At 36.9% G+C, this 19,961-nt stretch overlaps 1 protein-coding gene across 1 annotated transcript in view; it reads left to right on the plus strand.

The window, feature by feature from the left end:
* CWC27 (CWC27 spliceosome associated cyclophilin) overlaps positions 1-19,961 on the plus strand; it is a 120,598-nt gene that overhangs the window by 72,898 nt on the left and 27,739 nt on the right. The window contains exon 11 of the mRNA XM_031051608.2: positions 9,403-9,494. Within this exon, the coding sequence (XP_030907468.1) occupies positions 9,403-9,494 (92 nt within the window). The remainder of the gene's footprint in view (positions 1-9,402; positions 9,495-19,961) is intronic.

Here is a 19,961-nt window from a genome sequence, read left to right on the forward strand (position 1 = left end):
AGTGGTTTTATTTTACTTTATTATTCCCTTTAATCCCATGTGACCTAGTGACCTTTTGCTGCTTTTATGTTTTCTTGTTTTAGTTAATTCAATCATTTTAGCATTAATACCTTCAGCTGTTTCCTCTTTAAAACTCATCATAGTTCCTTTTATAGGTCATCTAACATACGACCTTCTGCAGTCTGTTCTGACAACCCTAGCTTTAGGTTTTATCTCTTAAGCCTTGTTTAGTCACACAGTTTAATTCCTTAACTTTCTGTCCCTTTCTATAAACTTTGTGTTGCATCTAATACTTTTTTCGTTTTACAGGAAGCATCCGTATTGCATCTAAAGCATTTAGTAGTAGCATTTAGAACTTGTCTAACTTATCTGGTGAAACCACGCTTCTAAATTGTAATATTGATTTGTGGATTTAGTTTGATTGCTCTAAGATGGTAAAACAATATAAAATACAGTGATAGATTTGAAAGTAAGAATAATTAAAGGCAACTGTTAGTGGCTAATAGAAAAATATGTTTGCCGCGGAACAGACTCAGTCAGAGACCAGTATGATCAGACAAAAAGCCATTCATTGCAAAGCATTAACTCCTTATATACTATTGCTTACACACACCTACAGCAATTTGGCATGTCATGACTGGATACTTGTCTTGAAGACCCTTAGTGACTAACATATAATTGGTTAAGCACAGGTGTGAGAGCTTGACCTCGAATGCTTGCCAACAGTCCACAGTTCTCATAACTCAGTGAATTCCAGCTTCTTATTTTGCTTGCTTAGGCTTCCTTGGGCCTCCCACGGCCTTGCTGTATCTTTCGGAGTTATCCAGAGCTCATGTACCAAATATCCATTCTCCTGTGAGAACACTGTCTCCACATATGTTGAATTGGTTTACTAGAAGAGATTCTGATAAACTAACATGTCTAGGTATTTCCTGGGTAAAAGTAATATTTTTCTTGGGTAAATGTATATGATAAAACTTACTCTGGATTAATCTGTAGGAAATGGTTAAAATGAAGGAGAGGGAAATATGGAACAAGAACTGTAAAATAGGTAGAAGTTGGTTCAAGGAGAATATATATTATGTTGAAAGAGCAGCTATTGGTTTTGGTCAAATTTATTAGGCTGGTTTTTACTTCAGTAATATCTTGCATATAAGAACCAAAAAAAAAAAAAACCCAAAACAAAACAAAGTTTATTAGAAAAAGCTTGCAGATAGTACAAAGTTGTAATGGAAGGAATGTCCTAATGGAAATTTGTATTATCCCAGAAGCTTGAGTGATAGAAATAGGCTGAAACTTAACAGTCATAGGATCATGCAGTAAGGGACTAAAACAACAACTCCTCCTGCAAGCAATCATTTGGGAGTGTCAGAGGAGGAGGAAAATCTCTTTAATTGCAACAGCTTTGAGGGACCATTGTGGTATGCTATTACAAAAAAAGAAAAAAGACAAATGCGTTTCTTATTAAAGATTAAGCTAGGCATTTTCAATCCAGATAAACATACCATTGATCTGTATGAGAGGTGCTGTCAGTTTCCTCCAGGTTTTCTGTTTATTTGTTTTAGTTTAACGGTGTTGCCTATCTTACATTAGCCAAAGTTACGTTCTTCTCTTACATTGGGAAAATCTATGTTCCCATATCTGTTCCAGAATCTTCTGTGAACATAGATAGTGCATAAAATCAGCCTTAGGCTAAAACCATGATATATACTTCTGTACATGCCCCTATGCATACATCTGCATTTTTTGGCAGTGTAACTGGTGGCTGAACAATGTAAGTGAAGAAAGTTTGTAAGGAAAGTTAATACCTTTTATTAAGCAAACTGTAGAAGAAAAATAAACTAGCTGAAGAAGAGCTCATGTACCCTGAGACCTGTGGGGCTTTTTCTTTCTCCATCTGTCTTAGTTGCTGTAGTGAATTATATTACTTCTCCGTTAATATCTTTCTTCTTCTTGTGTAAGTTTATGCTTCATGCTCAGTCTCCAGACCCTGCTATTTTGCTGAGCTTCTCCCAGCAGAGTAAAATGGTAACATTCTTCATCAGTCCCAGCCTGTGAGAATTCATAGCCCAGTACTGAGGCTGCTGACATACAGTGTATAATCTAGGATGTATAATTACATCAAAATAAAGTACCAATTATCTGATGTTTTAATGATGTGATACATTTATTTACACTCTTGCTTATGAAATGGAAAAACAGTAATGGTTGCCCATGTAGTCTTTAATAAGCATGTTGGTCATGTTAGAGTTCAGCATTTAAGTCTTTCAGTAGTCTTAGATAAAATACATAAATAATGGCAATTCATCCATAAACTCAGTATAGAAGTTTTTTTAAACAAAGAGTTAAATACTACTTGCAAACTGTAATACTCAAAGTACTGTTAAAGTCAAAGCCAGCATTAACTGTTAGCATTAGCACAGGTGTCCAAAAGAGGTCCAAAAGCTATATTAAAATATTTCATTTACAAGTTTACAATGTCAAGACCTGCTGTATATGTCTTCCATAATTTTTAAATTATATCTATATTTGAAATAAGACTGTGATGTATCATTTGGAGAAGACAGCAGATTTATATCTGACTCTACAGCAAAACTAGGCTGGCAAAAATATACAGTCATAGTCTAAACCCACAATTTTCATTCTCATTTTCACAGCTGTAAAATTCTTTCAGTGCCAGAGATGAACAGTAATGTAATCCAGAGAAAAGCTTTTTGAACCCTAGAAAAATCTTAGATCTACATGCCAAATGTGGGAATTTGCTACCCATCCCAAGAACTGTGTAGTATGCAGGTAACCCAAAGGCAGAAGGGGGTATATCAGAATAAGCTTCAAAACCAGCGTTATAGAGCAGACGTTTCCCTTGGTTCTTCCACACATACTGCAAATATCTTAGTTTTACAAGCATGACGCATTGTTTCAGTATACTGTTAGAGTTCTTTGTTTGAAAATACTGTTTATATTTTAACTTAGAATTTAAATTCTCAAGCAGAATATTATGCATATTTCAAGAGTGTTCTAGCAGAAACTAAAAGTGATGGTAAAATTATCATAGAATGATTTGGGTTGGAAGGGACCTTAAATATCATCTAGTTCTAGCCTCCATCCAATGAGCAGGAACATCTTCCACTAGACCAGTTTGCTCAAAGCAAAATCCAACCTGGTCTTGAATACTGCCAGGGATGTGGCAGCCACGACTGCTCCAGTGTCTCACCACCCTCATAGTGAAAACTTCTTCCCAATATGTAACTCGAATCTTCCCTCTTTCAGTTTAAAGATATTTCCCTTGTCCTGTCACAACACATCCTTGATAAAAGTCCATGTCCACCTTTATTGTGAGCCCCCTTAGGTACTGGAAGGCTGCTCTAGGGTTTCCCCTGAGCCTTCTCTCCAGGCTGAACAACCTTTCAACTTGTGCTCCAGCCCTTTGATCATCTTTGTGGCCCTCCTCTGGACTTGTGCAAGCAGGTCTATGTCCATTCTGTTGTGGCTCCAGAGCTGAGCACAGTAGTTCATGTTGAGTCTCATGAGAACAAAGTAGAAGAGGAGAATCACCTCCCTCTGACTGCTGATCATGGTCTTTATGATGCAGCCCAGCATACGGCTGGCTTACTTGGCTGAAATACACACTGACAGGTCATGCTAAGCTGTCATCTGAATAGGTATTCGTTTCATTGTCCATAATACTATTAAGGTGTCCAGTTTTCAGTTCTAGAATGACCTTTCCACATAAATCATTTTTGTTAATGATACAATAGGCATTAAAAATATCATTAATAACTTGAAGATGCTTTTCATGGAATTAATGTATTTGGGGAAATAAATGTGACTGCCTGTAATAAGAGGGAATTGAATCTAAGATTTTTTTTCCAGGCTATTGGCTTATTTTTTGAAGGGGTAATATTGTACTACAGCTTAATTTCTATTTGATATATCTGAATATAAATTAGTATAATTTATTAGCTGTGAAGCCAACATGAGTAGTGTTAAAGTACTTCAGTGTTCATTGAATTTTGTTAAGAGGTTAAAGGATGCTACTCATGTAAAAATTAAGTTAATGGTACAATTTTTACATACTTTTATTACTCATAACATTTTAAAATGTGTAAAATGCTTAAGAGGTTTTTTTGGAGGTTTTTTTTCTTGTTCTGATATATTTACATAGAAAATACTTACTAAATAATTATACCATTTAAGAATAGCCAGTTAGAAATTTTTTGTCTGATGCTGCTGAATGAGAAGACAGCAGAAGCAAATGAAAGAAAATGGCCTTTAAAAGAACAAACAAACAAACAATGTCATTATAATAGCATAAAAATAGGAAGGGAAATAACATGCTTTGCCATTAAAAAATATTATTTTATACTCATTATTACAGAAAACAGTGCTTCCCCTAGTTATTTCTCGTTTCAACTGCAGCATGCCTTTTAGAAGAACACCAAGTCTAATGATGCAGAATGCACTGTAAACTTTAAGTTGTTCAGTCACTGAATGTTTCCTCCATTATAAATTCACATTTATCTCGGGGAATCCTCTGACTGTGAGGCTATCTATGGTTTTTGCACCACCTAATTACTTAAGCTTTGAAAGAATGTGGCCTTGTTTAATATTGCTTGTACCAAGATCAATGCAGGACTATGTGCTAGGGTAACCTCAAGCAGTTTGGGCACCTTTAAGGGGCCTAGGTGAAGTCTAAATGGGGAGGGATGAATACTCTGAATTGTAGTGAATTTTAGACTGGAGTTGGGATAAATTTGGAAAGGAATAGAAGGCAAAATTTTCAGGCAATCAAAATATAGATACCAAGTGAATTTTTGCATCTACTAAGCTTTGTCATTACTGGATGAGGAATATCTAAATCACAGGTTTGAGTATATACAACCACTCCCAGTTGAACACAACCTAAATCACAGCTGAAAATGTCACTGTGTCTCTCTATGTCTTACTTGTGGCTATGTGTCATGTATTTTGTTAGTTATAGCCAGTTACGATATATATGTACATAGAGGAAAAGTGGTGGTTTTGTGTTTGTGCTTAGCAAGTATAATCATATGGTCACTTATGCCAAAGTCACAATTTGTGTTTATTTCTCTAATCAGTTCTCAAATACACTACAGTTGTAACTGATGCTGGTTAGCGTGATTTTGTAGGTAGTAGACAACTCTGTTGCCTTTTGGGGAAACTGGAGGGACGGGTGACACAGGTCTAAAAAGGCTTGACTTTTTCGATTTATAAAAATAACTTACTTGGTACAGCATTTATTGTATTCATGTCAAATATTTGTTTAAAAGCCACTGACATACTTATTTTTAAAAAGTTTTTGTAAGAAAATAATAAGGTACATGAGAACAGACTTGTATATTATTTGCATTGAATATCTAAGTGATCACAGTGCAATATAAAACCCCTTGTAATACAACTAAATCCCAGGCTATACAATTGGAAACCAGAAATGCAGGTTGTAGCTGCATTATAGAACAACTGCTGAATGACGCTTTGGAAAGAAGTGACTAAGAGGTTGGTTTAGAGCCATTGTGGAAATTAATGTGAGTGCTCAGTGCTGAGATGGATGTTGCTTGTTGAGTTAAAACTAAGGTAAGTAACCATCAGCAGAGTCTTACAGGAATGCTGAAACCCATCAGTTGCCCTCAGAGACCCATGTCCGATTCTGAAGTCCACATCCAAAAGAACTGTGAAATACTGTGGGGAGTTCTGAAGTAGACAGAAGTGATTAAAGCTAGGAGAACATCCTTTTTTTTAAAAGGAGATCTTAAAAAGTATAAATTACTTGTCTGCTAAAGAGAAGCTTGAGTGGTTACAAGGTAACAGTGTAGAGGTGTTTGTTGATCATGCATTAATAAAATATAAAAATAGTTTACACGGAAAGCTGATGCCCTTACTGTGCATGGTGTCTTTAGGGTGTACTAGGTTTCATCCTGAAGTTACCCAAGTTCTCTTAGCTCTTAGATTCTGGTGTTCCTGTCAGTTCTGTCAGATTGATGCACAGACCTATCAGACCAAGCTACAGTTGAACCAAAAATTCAAAGGGATTTCTAGACTGGATTTCACTTGAAAATTTCTAGATAAAATGATTTTATTTGTTCTGAGAAAGTAATCTGAAAATTCTGGACTTACACAGTTTGTTTTGAAAAAGCTCGGCTGGATTTTTTTGTTTCCTGCAGAATTAATGATCTGATTTCAGTCAACTCTGAAATAAGTAGAAAAAATTAATAATTCTTTTGATATTGCTATTTCATTCTAGTTTTATACTTCAGTAGGCAGGTTTTTTGGTTTTCTCTTAGTGCTTCTTACAACAAAGTCACCTAGAGAGTTTTGGCAATGTTACTTAGAGAAAAAGAATCTGACCTACAATTCTTATCTTTAGAAAGTTTCAATATATCATTTACTGTATGAATGCATGCATATAGACACACATATACACAGAGTTACTTCTGTGCTTGATCTTGAATATGGTTGAGATAGTTGAGACAGTTCTGACCATTGTGCTTGGCCCTAGAATCATATAAGCCAATTGGTAAAATTGTTTAACAGCTTTTATGTTCCAGGACATTCCCACTTCAGCCAGCAAAATACACTGAGGGTTGTGTTATTAAGAGAGGGTGGTAACAACAGAAAAATAATTAGGCTAAGCTACTTCAGATAAAAAGTTAAAACCTGTTGTTCACATATAAGCTAGTGATAGACAGTATTTGGGATGTTACTGCTTTTATTTACTACAAAATGTGATTTATTTTCAAAAGCTATAAAAATAAATTGCTGATAGTAGGAAATTTGGTCCGTGTTGTCTGGTTTTTGTTGTCTGGACTTTTCTTCCAGGTGAAATCCAGCTTGGTACTTAAGCAATTTCACAGAAACATTCTTTACAAACTTTGGAGATTGATTAACATTTTAAAGAAAAAGCTACATTTCTGTTTTCAAAATAAGAAATTTAGGAAGGGCATAACATTTTTGTTTTATATGCAACTTGGTAATGCCATTTCAGGAAGCAAGAAAGTAGAATCATAGAATAGTTAGGGTTGGAAAAGACCTTAAGATATATAGTTCCAACCCCCCTGCCATGGGCAGGGACGTTACTTGGGGTTTTTTTCCACTTGTGTATTTTGGACCTTTAAAATGGTGGTAAGTAGGCAGGGAAGAGATTAGACCTGCTCTGGAAATACTCTCTGTGTTAAGGGAGGGAGGACAGCTTCCAGGGTGCTGGAAGTGTCAAGAAGAGGAAGAAGGAGGGAAGCAAGAGAGTATCTTGCAACATAGCAGCAGTACTGAGAGAGGAGTGAGACAAGCATGAAGCAGACAGAGGTGTACCTCTGTAGCAACATAAACTTACTAGGGACAGGAGGCAATTTTGTAATGGGCTACAAACCAGCAGCCGTATTATATGAAATCTGACTGCAAGTTTACTGCATGCAAAGACCTTTCTTCAAAGAGTGGGAGTAGGTACAGTCCACTATTTTGATTCTGCTCTGCCTCATCAATCAGACATTTTCCTGTTTATAAAAAGTCAGTTATTTCCAGTTCTGTTCCAGTATAGCCTGGCTTTCCTACCAGTCAGCTCTTGTGGTTTGCTCTTTAGCACGCAGGCTTTTTGGAGTACCTGTCTTATCAACCTAGCTTGGTAAAATGAGCCTATGAATGGAAAGTGTAGAAAGCATAGAGTCCATAAGGAGCCAAGTATTAAAGTCCTTTATTGACCTAGCACTGATCAAAGGGGGAGCTTAAAAAACAATGTAAGGCTTTCTAGGAATTAGGACCTTCAAATATCTTTCCATTGTTCATATGTCATTCCACAATAGCATAAGATAACTAAGAGAAGGTGTGTCCCTCTGTCGGGAAAACTTATGTGTTAGGGTCTGTTATTCAGAACAATGTTTCTGTCACTATATTCTGGCTCTCTAACTATTTTAAGCATATGACATTTATTGACACTGAATGTTGTTCCTGCTCTATTTTTATGAAAAAATTTTGCAGTATACTCTATTAGTGTTATAGTGCAGCTTGCTTACCATACTATCCCCTTTTATCTAAAAACAACAGTTACTTGAATTAAAAATGTCTCTTTATACTTCTGTCATTTTCTCAGTACAGAAAAGTAGAACTGTAGTCTTATATAAAAGCTGTTAATGTGTCTTAGTGTAGCTCCTGCCATGCTGTTGAAAATTAAGACCTACTGCTGTAGCTAATTGTTTGAATACCTTTACAGTGGCAGTCTTATTTTTCTAGTGCTGTTCACAAGCTCAGTATCTGTGCATACATACAAATGAAAATGAAGTTCAGAACAAGTTAACACCCCACAATTCCAAGTTTTTGCATAAAGAACAGCTGTCATGTTGTGAGTAATGGTATTACAGATAGGAACTGAGGTACATAAGACCAGCTGCAGGGAGATGCTTGTATGCCACGTTCCTGAATTGTAATAATTTCTGCTACTCATTGCCTTTGATGAATACTAAATCAATCAGAATTGTTTCTTTTTCTTTGGCAGAAAATACAGATTCCATCACCAGAAAAAAAAATGCAGCATTTATCAGTTCTTTTTCACTGGTAACCATTTCACAGAAATAGGGATAAGAAGGTGAAAATCAAGAAATTCCATTTAAACATAGAAAAAAGCTTTTTTTTTTTGCATGAGGGAGGTCAAGCAGTAGTTGCTTGGAGAGGTTGTGAAGTCTCAGTCTTTGGATATTCAAAACCTGACTGGACAATGCTCTTGGCATTGTCTCTTTTTGGCCCTGCTTTGAGCAAAAAAGCTGGTCTGGCTGATCTTCAGGGGTCCTTTCCAAATTTGCAAATCTGTGAAGACAGATACTTCATTTGATATTGGCACTATGACTTGCAAAGTTTGATGTCTTCTTTCTATGTTATCACCTGATTTTTTGTTTACTTTTTTTACTTTGTAAAATTAAATTAATTGTCATATGCAATAGTCTATGCTTATATACATATTATGTCTTGGAAACTTAGCTACCTTACCTCTCTATTTAAGAAATCTAGGATGGCTTACTTCAGTAAATGGGATTTTATAACACGTGTAATATTTATTTGGCATTGCCTCTGTTGCAGGTTTTTTTGTGTGGTTCTCATGGTTAAATATTACAATGTTAAATTAAAAATACAATGGGGGTTCTTTCACATTCTAGACATTTTTCTAATAGGGTTTTAAAATAAGTCATCTGTTGTGTTCTTTTGTTGTCTCTTCAAATGAAAATACGAACTTTTGTAGGTTCAAATTGATTTTTAAGCCATGTTCCTAGCATCAGTGAGTCAGTACTTTCTCTTTGTTTATATCAGAGATTTACTGCCCATTAACTTTGATTCTGTTTCTCTTGAGTGGCTTTACATTCCCAGAAGATTAAATTCTTGTAAATATTTTTCTCTTTGCAGTGAGGAGTTACGGAAAGAAGCGCGACAGCTGAAACGTGAACTGCTGGAAGCCAAGCAGAAAAAAGAAGCTTTAAAACCCAAGGAAAAGGAAGGTAAGAATATGGTTTAGAAGGCATGATGTGGCAATCCAGTTAACATTCCACTTTTAAAGATTTTAGTAGTTTTGGCTTTCATGTGGATAATTATGGACACTATTGTTGAAATGTACTTTTTTTTCCCAAGAAAATTAATTTTCCTCAAGAATTATAGTAGTGTGAGGATGTCAGTATATAAATTGCACAAGTATCATTCACTCTTTCAAAGGAGGTAGTATTTGTTCTTCCAGATGTTCCATAGTTATGGCTGTGTGGTTGGGCAAGCTTCTGCATTTCAAGTATCATAGCATATGATTAAATTCTTTGTTGGGGCCATACCTGTTCTGACCTCTGACTTGAAAAGTCTTCATAACATTCTGACTTGGAAGTGTGCTTAAATGAAGATGGTTAACTTCGAGCTTAGAGCTACTGACTGCAAGCTTTTATGCATCTTTTGACACAAGTGGAATTCAAATTCAGGAAGTCGCTCCTTTGTCAGACAAATTCTATATTGGTTTCTTTCTTGAATAACAGTTTAGCTTAATAAAAATTGAAAACAGAGTATCTTGAACTCATATATGAAATCAGGCACCAAATTTTACAAAGTAGTGGCTCTGAAAAATTTCTAGGAATCATGATCAATCGGTGAATGAATGTGAGCACTCATTGGCAAGATAATGAGTCCTGTCACTGGCCATATAAAAAAAGAACTACAAGTAGAAGTGTAGTAAAGATAGAGTAGTCCATATTTACAGGTGTGATAAATTCTATTGAATAGTGCCACATATGGCACTTGTAATAACATTACTTAAATATTGTTCCTATTCTGGTGCCAGTTAAGCCAGAGGACTTTCTGCGGAGTAATTTGAATAACTCCACCTTTACAGTGACAGGTTAAAGTAACAGTTGGGCAATACTTACAGTCACTATTATGGTACAGTTTTTAAGGATATCTTTTTTTCGAGGAAAGGAAGCTTATATACTAGGGTTGTTGCTTTTTTCACTTCCTTCAAAATAAATAACAGGTAGGAAATAAACCTGTTGAAATTCTGTAGTAACAGCTAATGGTGAAAATAATCTTGATATTCTCAGGTTTCCTTTTTATGCTTGCTGTCAGAAGGGGTCAGGAACGGGTCTGTTCCAGTACGTGTTGAGAAAGATATATGGCAGGAAAGAACCTACTCAACAAGTTGCTGGAGTGCCTAACTAAAAATTCTAAAAATAAACATGTTCTAAAATTAAGACAAAATTAAAAAGATGTTAAATGAAATGCAAATGGTAAAGGGCAAAATGGTTAATGAAAATACAGTAACAGGAGATGAATGAGCAAGAAGAGTCTTTGGTTGTCTTTGGCTAGACAAACAGGAAATAAGCTTAAATGCTTGTTTTCACTTTGCATTAGTGTAGCGGTTAACTTTGATCATATAGTTACATACAATCAGGGCATAGAAGGAAGCATGCAGGTACAGAACAAGTAACTAGAGACTGCCTAGCTAAATTATGTGCCTTAAAATTTGAACTTGATGGCATTCACTGAAGCATACTAGGGAGTTGGCTAAAGCAGTCCCAGAAACATTAACAAAACGCTAACAAAACATGTTAAGAGAATTAGTTGTAATCAGAGTAGAAAGCAAGATTACTGGGGAATCTGTTTGTTAGGTCTGGAGAAAACAGATTACCTTTATTAAATTTGCAGACTGAAAATCAACTTTTACAAAATCCACACACAAAGAATAGATGTAAGAACTCACCAAACAGAATTGATACAGTCTTGAGGGAGGGGAAACTGTTCCTACATTTAGCTAGATTGAATATGTAGTGCTTAAAGGTGATGATTGATAGGCATATGGGAGATATACTGTATAACTGGCATATAGTTTGAATCATAAAGGATTCTGGATTAAATATAAGAACAGGTTTAGCTAAAATAAAATTTCACAACACCAGATGTTTAAAAGATATCAAAACACGATTGTGAAATATCTGAATTCACTGAGCATTACCACATCATCTTTTCATTAGACATTTAGTTGAACAATACATAAATGGTCCTCTTACTAGCTATGGATGTTTATTGAGACCGGTAGCATGAAATAGCTGTAAAGTTGCCATAAATACCGTGTATTTTGACAACACCAATATAACAAATTTTAAAATGTTACCACTGAGGGAAATTATGTAAACAAAATATTTAGTTGTGGTCATATTCTCTTCTGTGAATAGCTAGTTTAGCCAAAAGTGATGGCTTTGTAGGATATCCACAAATAGTTTGGGTGAAGAGGTTTTGTTTATAAATAAATAAGATTTACATTCTCCCATTCCTGCTTCTAAGGGATTTCTCTGGTGTCTAATAAAATCCATATTTTAATAGCTAGGTAAATAATCAAAGTTTACCTTTTTGATTTTCTTCATCCATGCTTTAGTGGTTTTTCTACCTCTAAATACTTTTACAGCTCTCACTTTGGATACTTTTTTTAGAGCCAGCAGCAATCAAAAGAGCAGAAGGTAGAGATTCAAACTTAAGTATTTTTTTTTAATCTGTCCTTAAATTTCAGGAGTCAGTTACATACTTCTTTGCTTATTTGTCAGGACAACAGCTCTGTTGGCAGTATTGCCAAAATTCAAACTAAGAGGGAGGAACTGAGCTTTTAAATAATGGAAAGATCTTAAAATGTACATAAATGTCTCTTGCAGCATTTTGCAGGTTGCATTTTGTATGTCATTTGAAGTCACATTTACTTTCTTTCATAAATAGATTATTTAGTAAGGAAGTAGATATATTTAATAAATAATTTTACTGTCAAAATTTGTTCAATAAGGAAGCTTTCAGCCTTTTCGGAATCAAAAAACATTAGCATAATCTGTGCCTTGATATGCTTGGTTCACATTTGTGACATATGGGAAAAACTAAGATTCTAGAAACACATTTTTGAGAATCTTAGTTTTTATTATTTAAAAGTAAATAAAAACTTAGGTTTTCATATTTAAAAGTAAATAAAATGTATCAGACCATCAGCTACACCTGAATCCACCTAACATTCTCAGACATTGACCTTTGATGATTAAACAGCATGCTTAAATTATATTGTAATACAAAATTAATTAGGTGATGAAACTATCTAATGTTTTGCTGTTGGCTGCCTTTGTCTTGACTTCAGCTGATGTCAAAAAGTATAAAAATGCTGGCAGCATCAACTTGCATTTGCTAAATATCTCTTCCCATAGTGCTGTCTCTGTCATTATTATTATCATATTCTGTGATTTTTAAGTTTGTTAATATGAAGTTTAAAATGGTCAGTTTTCACTCCTGGATTTTACCTGCTACATTTTAGAAATAATTCTCCAGATGTCCTTCAGAAGTGTATCAATTTGTTGTCATTTAAATTATACAGAATATCTCACCTGTTGGAAAGAACAAGTACAGGTGCATGGTAGGTACATTTCTGGTAAGGGATGAATGTACTTGCAGACTTCAAGGAAAGTTGAATTTTTAATAGGAATTTTAAGGAAAAGGTTACATCTACATTAATGTCTTACTGCAGACCATATGTGCACTTTGGATGAAGCCATGCTGGAAGGATGCATTCCAGGGGCACATCTGATTAGCTCCAACTGGTAGTATGAAATAGAATAGCCTCCAAAATACATAGTGAGCATATCAGGGCTTTAGTGTAATAGTTTTGTTTCTGTTTTGTGATATTGTTAGGTAATGTTGAAGTACCCAAAGTTTTCCTTTCTTTAATGAATTTCAGCCGTATAACTAGAGGTGACCCACAAATACAAAAGTGATCCAGAGATAACTGCCTAAATTTTTAAACTATTTGAATATGTTTGCACATAGGACAAAGCTTTTATTTTCATCATAGTTTGTATGGAGCTGAAAGCAGCTTTCTGAAGTTTGCCTTTTTTGCTCTAGCCAGATACTCATACTTTTTCTCTAAAGACTGTTGGAACATTTCAGTTCTGAATCATCAGCTTTGAAGAAGATACAGATTAAAACTGAGACTGTATATTATAAAAGTAGCTTCTGACTGCTAACTTAATAATACTGCGGTTTTGTGGCAATATTGGAGAAGTAATTAAAGCAGCATAATTTCATTGAGCAAAGATCTCAAAACACTTAAGCGTTATAAGTATTTGTAAGTATTTATAAAATTAGCATGGCAGTGTATCTTAAACTTCACTTTGACTGTGTAATGTTACCTCACTATATTGTAATTCATGATTGCTGTGTTACCAAAATTGAAAAAGGACTGTGTATTTACACTGGATCTTATGACTATTGGAAAAACATTGTTAGAAAACCATTTATTCATAATCAAGTAACAAAAGTAAATGTCACAAAATACCAGATTATAGAAGTACTAGTTAGGAGGAGGAAAGAAAAGGTGTGGAAAATGTAAATGAAAATAGATTTTCATGTTGGAATGTTGTTTTTTTTTTTTTTGTATTAAGAAAAAATATTCTCATGCACAAACTTATAAAATAAAGAAGATATTTCAGGTTTATACTAGAAAACAAACTGAACATGAATTTACTCTATTACATGGGTATAATTCTGTGGTCATTGCTACAAAGGCATTAACTGTACCACAAAAAAGATGCTGAACAACTGGATACAAATGGACAACCTCTATCCCCCAAAACTAGCAGAAGGCTGCATGAAATAACTTATTAGGAGATACTTGAAGATATGCCTAGTTTAGGTAGGGAGTGGGATGGAAGGGTGGAATCTTAAGTATTTAAAGACAGTAAGTGAAAGGAATGAAGGATGCCTTTGCTGTGAAACAGACATTTACATGTGAACAACAGAAGACACTTTAGAAACACTTTAGTTTGAATATAATGAAGTCTGACAGCAGTAAAAACCAGTGGTTTACCTGGGCAAGTGATTTTGCCCCAGCGTTAAAGCATTGATTATATCTCACTTCGGAATTTTTTGTTTATTGGCCAGGATTTTCACCAGTGCAGTAGAGCTGTCAGCATGCAGGATGGTCTGCTAAATGTATACCAGTTTACCTATTCCCCATCAGTTTACATGTCAGAAATTGCATATATTTGAAATGGACTGTTATCAGGAAATTAATGTGCATGTAGAAAGAGATTTTTTCCATGGTTCTTTGCCTGTCCTCTTGGGGAATGTGGAATGGAGAGTGAGATGTGTCATGCTGTATCAGGTATGACTGTACAGATGGTGGAGACACTTGCACAGTGTCTGCCTACGCCCTGAGCTGTCTACATTAGGAAAAAATGCTAGCTCAGAGACTATGTAACTGCATTAATATGATTCTGTGCTTGATTAATAAAAACTGCATCTCAGCCAAAACTTGTGACCATAGCAGGAAAAATTCACTGAAGACCACGGAACTATGAGAATAAGGCTGCTTAGGTCACGCTGGACTTTTCTGCAGGATCAGGATTTCAGAGGTCATTAATGAACATGTGGCAACATGAAACATCTATTTTACATTCACTTGCAAATCTTTATTAGTTTTGGTATCACATTTAGCATCACTATTTCAAATGTTCCATGCTACATACTATGCCTACATTTTTTTTTCTCCCTGTATTCAGAGTTTAGAGTAATTAAGGAAGATTGGGGGGTGAAAATTTAAGTGTTTACATTGTTGCAACAGGACAGAGGGAAAAAAAACTAATTCCCTCTGTACATTTGATTATAACCAGCCTTCCAATTTGTGAATAAGATTGTTGACTATTCCAGACTGCTGTCAAGACCTTACTTTAAATAAGATGTTTTTCTTTTATGTGACATTTGCTGAGGTGATGCCAGAAATTACATCAAACACTATAATTTGAGTGCTGAATTACTTCAGCATTTTGAAGTAGTTAATCAAATATGTGAAAAAGATACACTTTTCAAAGTTCTGTAGTGTAAACCTGTGAATATGCTTCAATGAAATTTGCTTTAGACAAATACCATCTGCCCAGTTGTTTAACCATATGTTGGTTTTGAATAACAGTAGTATTTAAGAAGTAGTACTTTAATTTTTCTTTTTAAAACAGTTTGTAAGCTATCTGATAATGTGGGGATGATGAAATTTGTTATACATTAAAAAACCAGAAAAGCTACAAAATACTATCTGAGCAGAGAAACATAACAACTGCTGTAGAAACCAACATCCAAGTGCAAGAACTCTACTGAGGCATGAACAATTTTCTGCTTTGCATTTAGTTGTGGTATGATAATCAAATGATTGAAATGTTTAACTCTCAAAATCTAGCAAGGATGCCAATTTAAGATTATCTTTTAATTCTGTTTTATTATTAAGTTTGTGAAATGTCAGTGGCACTTATATCTGTAAGTCCTGGCTTACATGGACAAATGCTTTCTTGAAGTCTGAAACTTTGAGTTTGCACCCTTGAGAACATCATGAAAACAATGAAATTCAAATTTTTGTGGTTTGGGAATTATGCAGTATAAATACATTTAGCAGGAAGATTTTGCAGTATATACCATATAGCTGCATTGTACCAAAGTATGCATCTTGAATGTGTCACTTGTGCAAACCTCTGTGTTTTCTTGCCCTATTTACACTTTTTTCCTCATTTAATCTCATCGAGTAATACCCAGTATCCCTGTTCAGAATCTTCTCTGTTAAAGTGGATGCTTTTTCCTCTTGTCTCTCTGTCTGCAAAAAAAGAGGACAAAACCCATGCTATAAATAAGCCAGCTTTGATTTTTGTATTAATCCTAAGCATATGCCCAAAATCAAATGACATTAGAGAAAAACCCACCATGATTTAGAGTGGTACTATGTGCCTAAACACTACCAAAGTTCAGAAAAGATTCATTAGAAACCTTTGCATATTAAAATCTACATTGTTTTACAAACTGGTGGGCTCTGCTCTTTCAAATAAATGTTTTGAAGCTCTAGAAATTACTTCTAAGATTTTACTATTTGAGTTGGCTAAATGAACTAGAAAGTTTGTTCTACGATGGCTGCTTTTTTCATTGTAGCAAGCTGAAAATCCAGTAATCAGTCCAATCTTGGAAACTCATTCTGTAAGCAAATCTATTCAGTCATGCATGGGTACTAAATATTTCCTGAGTCTCACCTGACTTGTAAGCAAACAGTGGCTCTTCAGGAACTTGGGCCGACCAGGGCTATAGTGACAGTAACTGAGTAGTAGTCAAAGGTGCAAAAAACCCCACAGGCTGAATTAGTCCTAAGCACAAGTATACTGGAGAGTGTGTTATAAAAGGAATCAGAGATGTGTGCGTGTCTATGGGGATATGTTGTCATTGTCATCATGGAAACATGATGGGATGGCTCCTATGACTGGAGTGTTGGAATGGAAAGTTGTAGGCTCTTTAGGAATGAGAGACCAGGAATATGAGGGGTGGGTGTAGCTATTTATGTCAGTGGCAGGCTGGAGAGTACAGAGCTCTGGCTGGGGACAGGTGATCAGTCAACAGAGAGCTTGTGAATGAGGGTCAGAGGGAGAACTGCAATAGAGACATTACTATGGGGGTCTGCTACAGGCCACCCAATCAGGGGGATTCTGTGGATGAAGCACTCTATAGAGAGATAGGAACAGCCTCACAATTGCAGGCCTCTGTCCTCACGGGGGATTTCAACCACCCTGGTATCTGCTGGAGGGATGGTACAGCCCAGCATAAGCAATTCAGCAGGTTCCTCGATTGTGTGGAAGACAGCTTCCTTCTGCAAGTAATAGAGGAGCTGACAAGGAGAGGTGCCCTGCTTGACCTCATGCTCACTAACAGGGTTGGTGATGTTGCAAATGTGACGCTCCAGGGAAGTCTTGGATGCAGTGATCATGAGATGGTCAAATTTGAGATCCTCAGGACAGTGAGAAGAGCGTGCAGCAAGCTCACTGCTCTGGACTTCAACAGAGCAGACTTTGCCCTCTTCAGGAACCTGCTTAGCAAGGTTCCATGGGATATAGACCTAGAGGGCAAGGGGGCCCAAGACTGTTGGTTGATATTCAAGGATCATCTGCTACAAGGTCAGGAGTGTTGCATCCCAACTAGAAGGAAGTGCAGCAGGAGGGCCAGGAGACCTCCTTGGATGGATAAGGTGCTGCTGAGGAAAATTCGAAGGAAAAAAAGAGGCTTATAAAAGGTGGAAGCAAGGACAGGTGGCCTGGGAAGAATACAGGGATGTTGTCCAGGAAGGTAGGGACCATGTTAGGAAAGCTAAGGTCCAGTTAGAATTGAGTCTGGCCAGGGATGTCAAGGGTAACAAGAATGACTTCTACAGGAATGCTGCCACCAAAAGAATGTCTAGAGATAATGTGGGCCCTCTCCGTAAGGAAACAGGAGAACTGGCTACCCTGGATTTGGAGAAGCCTGGGGCTCTCCATGACTTCCTTGCCTCAGTGTTCACTCGCAAATCATAGAATCATAGAATAGTTAGGATTGGAAAGGACCTCAAGATCATCTAGTTCCAACCCCCCTGCCATGGGCAGGGACACCTTACATGTTCTGGCCATGCTGCTCAAGTTTTGGAAGACAAATGGAGGGTCTGGGAGAATGAAGACCCCAGGCCTACTGAAGGAGAGGATCAGGTTCAAGATCATCTTAGCAACCTGAATGTTCACAAGTCCATGGGACCTGATGAAATCCATTTGTGGATCCTGAGGGAGTTGGTGAAGGAAGTTCCTAAGCCACTGGCCATCATATTTAGAAGATCGTGGCAGTCAGGTGAAGTTGCTGATGACTGGAAAAAGGGAAATATAACCCCCATTTTCAAGAAGGGGAAAATGGATGACCCAGGGAATTACAGACCAGTCAGTCTCACCTCTGTGCCTCCCAGAATCTTGGTGCAGATGCTCCTGGAAAACATGCTAGGGCAAAAGAAAAACAGAATGCTAATAAGCGACAGCCAGCATGGCTTCACTAAGGGGGAACACTGCCTGAACAATTTGATGGCCTTCTCTGATGAGGCTACAGAACTGAAGTAGAAGGACAAAGCAGCTGAAATCATCTACCTGGACTTGTGCAAGGCGTTTGACACTGTTCCGCATGACATCCTTGTCTTTAAATTGGAAAGACATCAATTTGATAGGTGGACCACTCAGTGGATAAAGAACTGGCTGGACGGCAGCACACAAAGAGTTGTCAACGGTTCAATGTCCAGCTGGAGACCAGTAACGAGTGGTGTCCCTCAGGGATCGGTGTTGGGACCGGTCTTGTTCAACATCTTTGTTAGTGACATGGACAGTGGGATTGAGTGTGCCCTCAGCAAGTTTGCTGATGACACCAAGCTGTGTGGTTCTGTTGATACTCTGGAGGGAAGGAATGCCATTCAGAGGGACCTTGACACACTTGTGAGGTGGGCTGATGCCAACCTCATGAAGTTTAACCATGACAAGTGCAAGGTCCTACACCTGGGTCAGAGCAATCCCAGGCACAGCTACAGGTTGGGCAAAAAGGAAATTCAGAGCAGCCCTGCAGAGAAGGACTTGGGGGTGTTGGTTGAACAGAAGCTGAACATGAGCCAGCTGCAGTGTGCGCTTGCAACTCAGAAAGCCAACCGTATCCTGGGCTGCATCAGAAGAAGTGAGACCAGCAGGTTGAAGGAGGTGATCCTGCCCCTCTACTCTGCTCTCGTGAGACCTCACTTGGAGTATTGTGTGCAGTTCTGATGTCCTCAACATAAAAAGGACATGGAACTGTTAGAACAAGTCCAGAGGAGGGCCATGAGGATGATCAGGGGACTGGAGCACCTCCCATATGAAGACAGGCTGAGAAAGTTGGGGCTGTTCAGCCTGGAGAAGAGGAGGCTGCGTGGAGACCTCATAGCAGCCTTCCAGTATCTGAAGGGGGCCTACAGGGATGCTGGGGAGGGACTCTTCATTAGGGACTGTAGCAACAGGACAAGGGGGAAGGGGTTAAAACATAAACAGGGGAAGTTAAGGTTAGATAGAAGGAGAGGTCCTTAACTGTGAGGGTTTTGAGGCACTGGAATGGGTTGCCCAAAGATGTGGTGAGTGCTCCATCCCTGGCAGTGTTCAAGGCCAGGTTGGTCAGAGCCTTGGGTGACATGGTTTAGTGTGAGGTGTCCCTGCCCATGGCAGGGGGCTCAAACTAGATGATCTTTAAGTCCTTTCCAACCCTAACCATTCTATGATTCTATAAATTCATCCAAGCATAACATCATTTTGTATTTTCTAGTATGTTCATTTTTATATTACTTTACTGTGAAATAATATTTTTATTTTCATAGACATAGTATTTAATGCTTCCTGGATATTAAAATATCCTGGGTTTTTTTTCTTTTCCTGGATTCTGGAAGAAGTGTTTTATCTGTCTTAGATCTTGATTATAGAAAGTGGCTTTATGTTCTCCATCTGTCATTTCTGATAGGAATTCAATTTTAATTCATGGAATATTAAGCCATATCAGAATTTAGTTTGTATTTTGTAAGGATTTTATTTGTTTTGGAACAAAAATAGTTTTCCTTTTCAAGATCTCAATCTCATTAAGATTTTTTAAACCAG

The sequence above is a fragment of the Melopsittacus undulatus genome, chromosome Z (genome assembly GCF_012275295.1).
Source record: "Melopsittacus undulatus isolate bMelUnd1 chromosome Z, bMelUnd1.mat.Z, whole genome shotgun sequence".
Taxonomy (NCBI): Eukaryota; Metazoa; Chordata; class Aves; order Psittaciformes; family Psittaculidae; genus Melopsittacus; species Melopsittacus undulatus.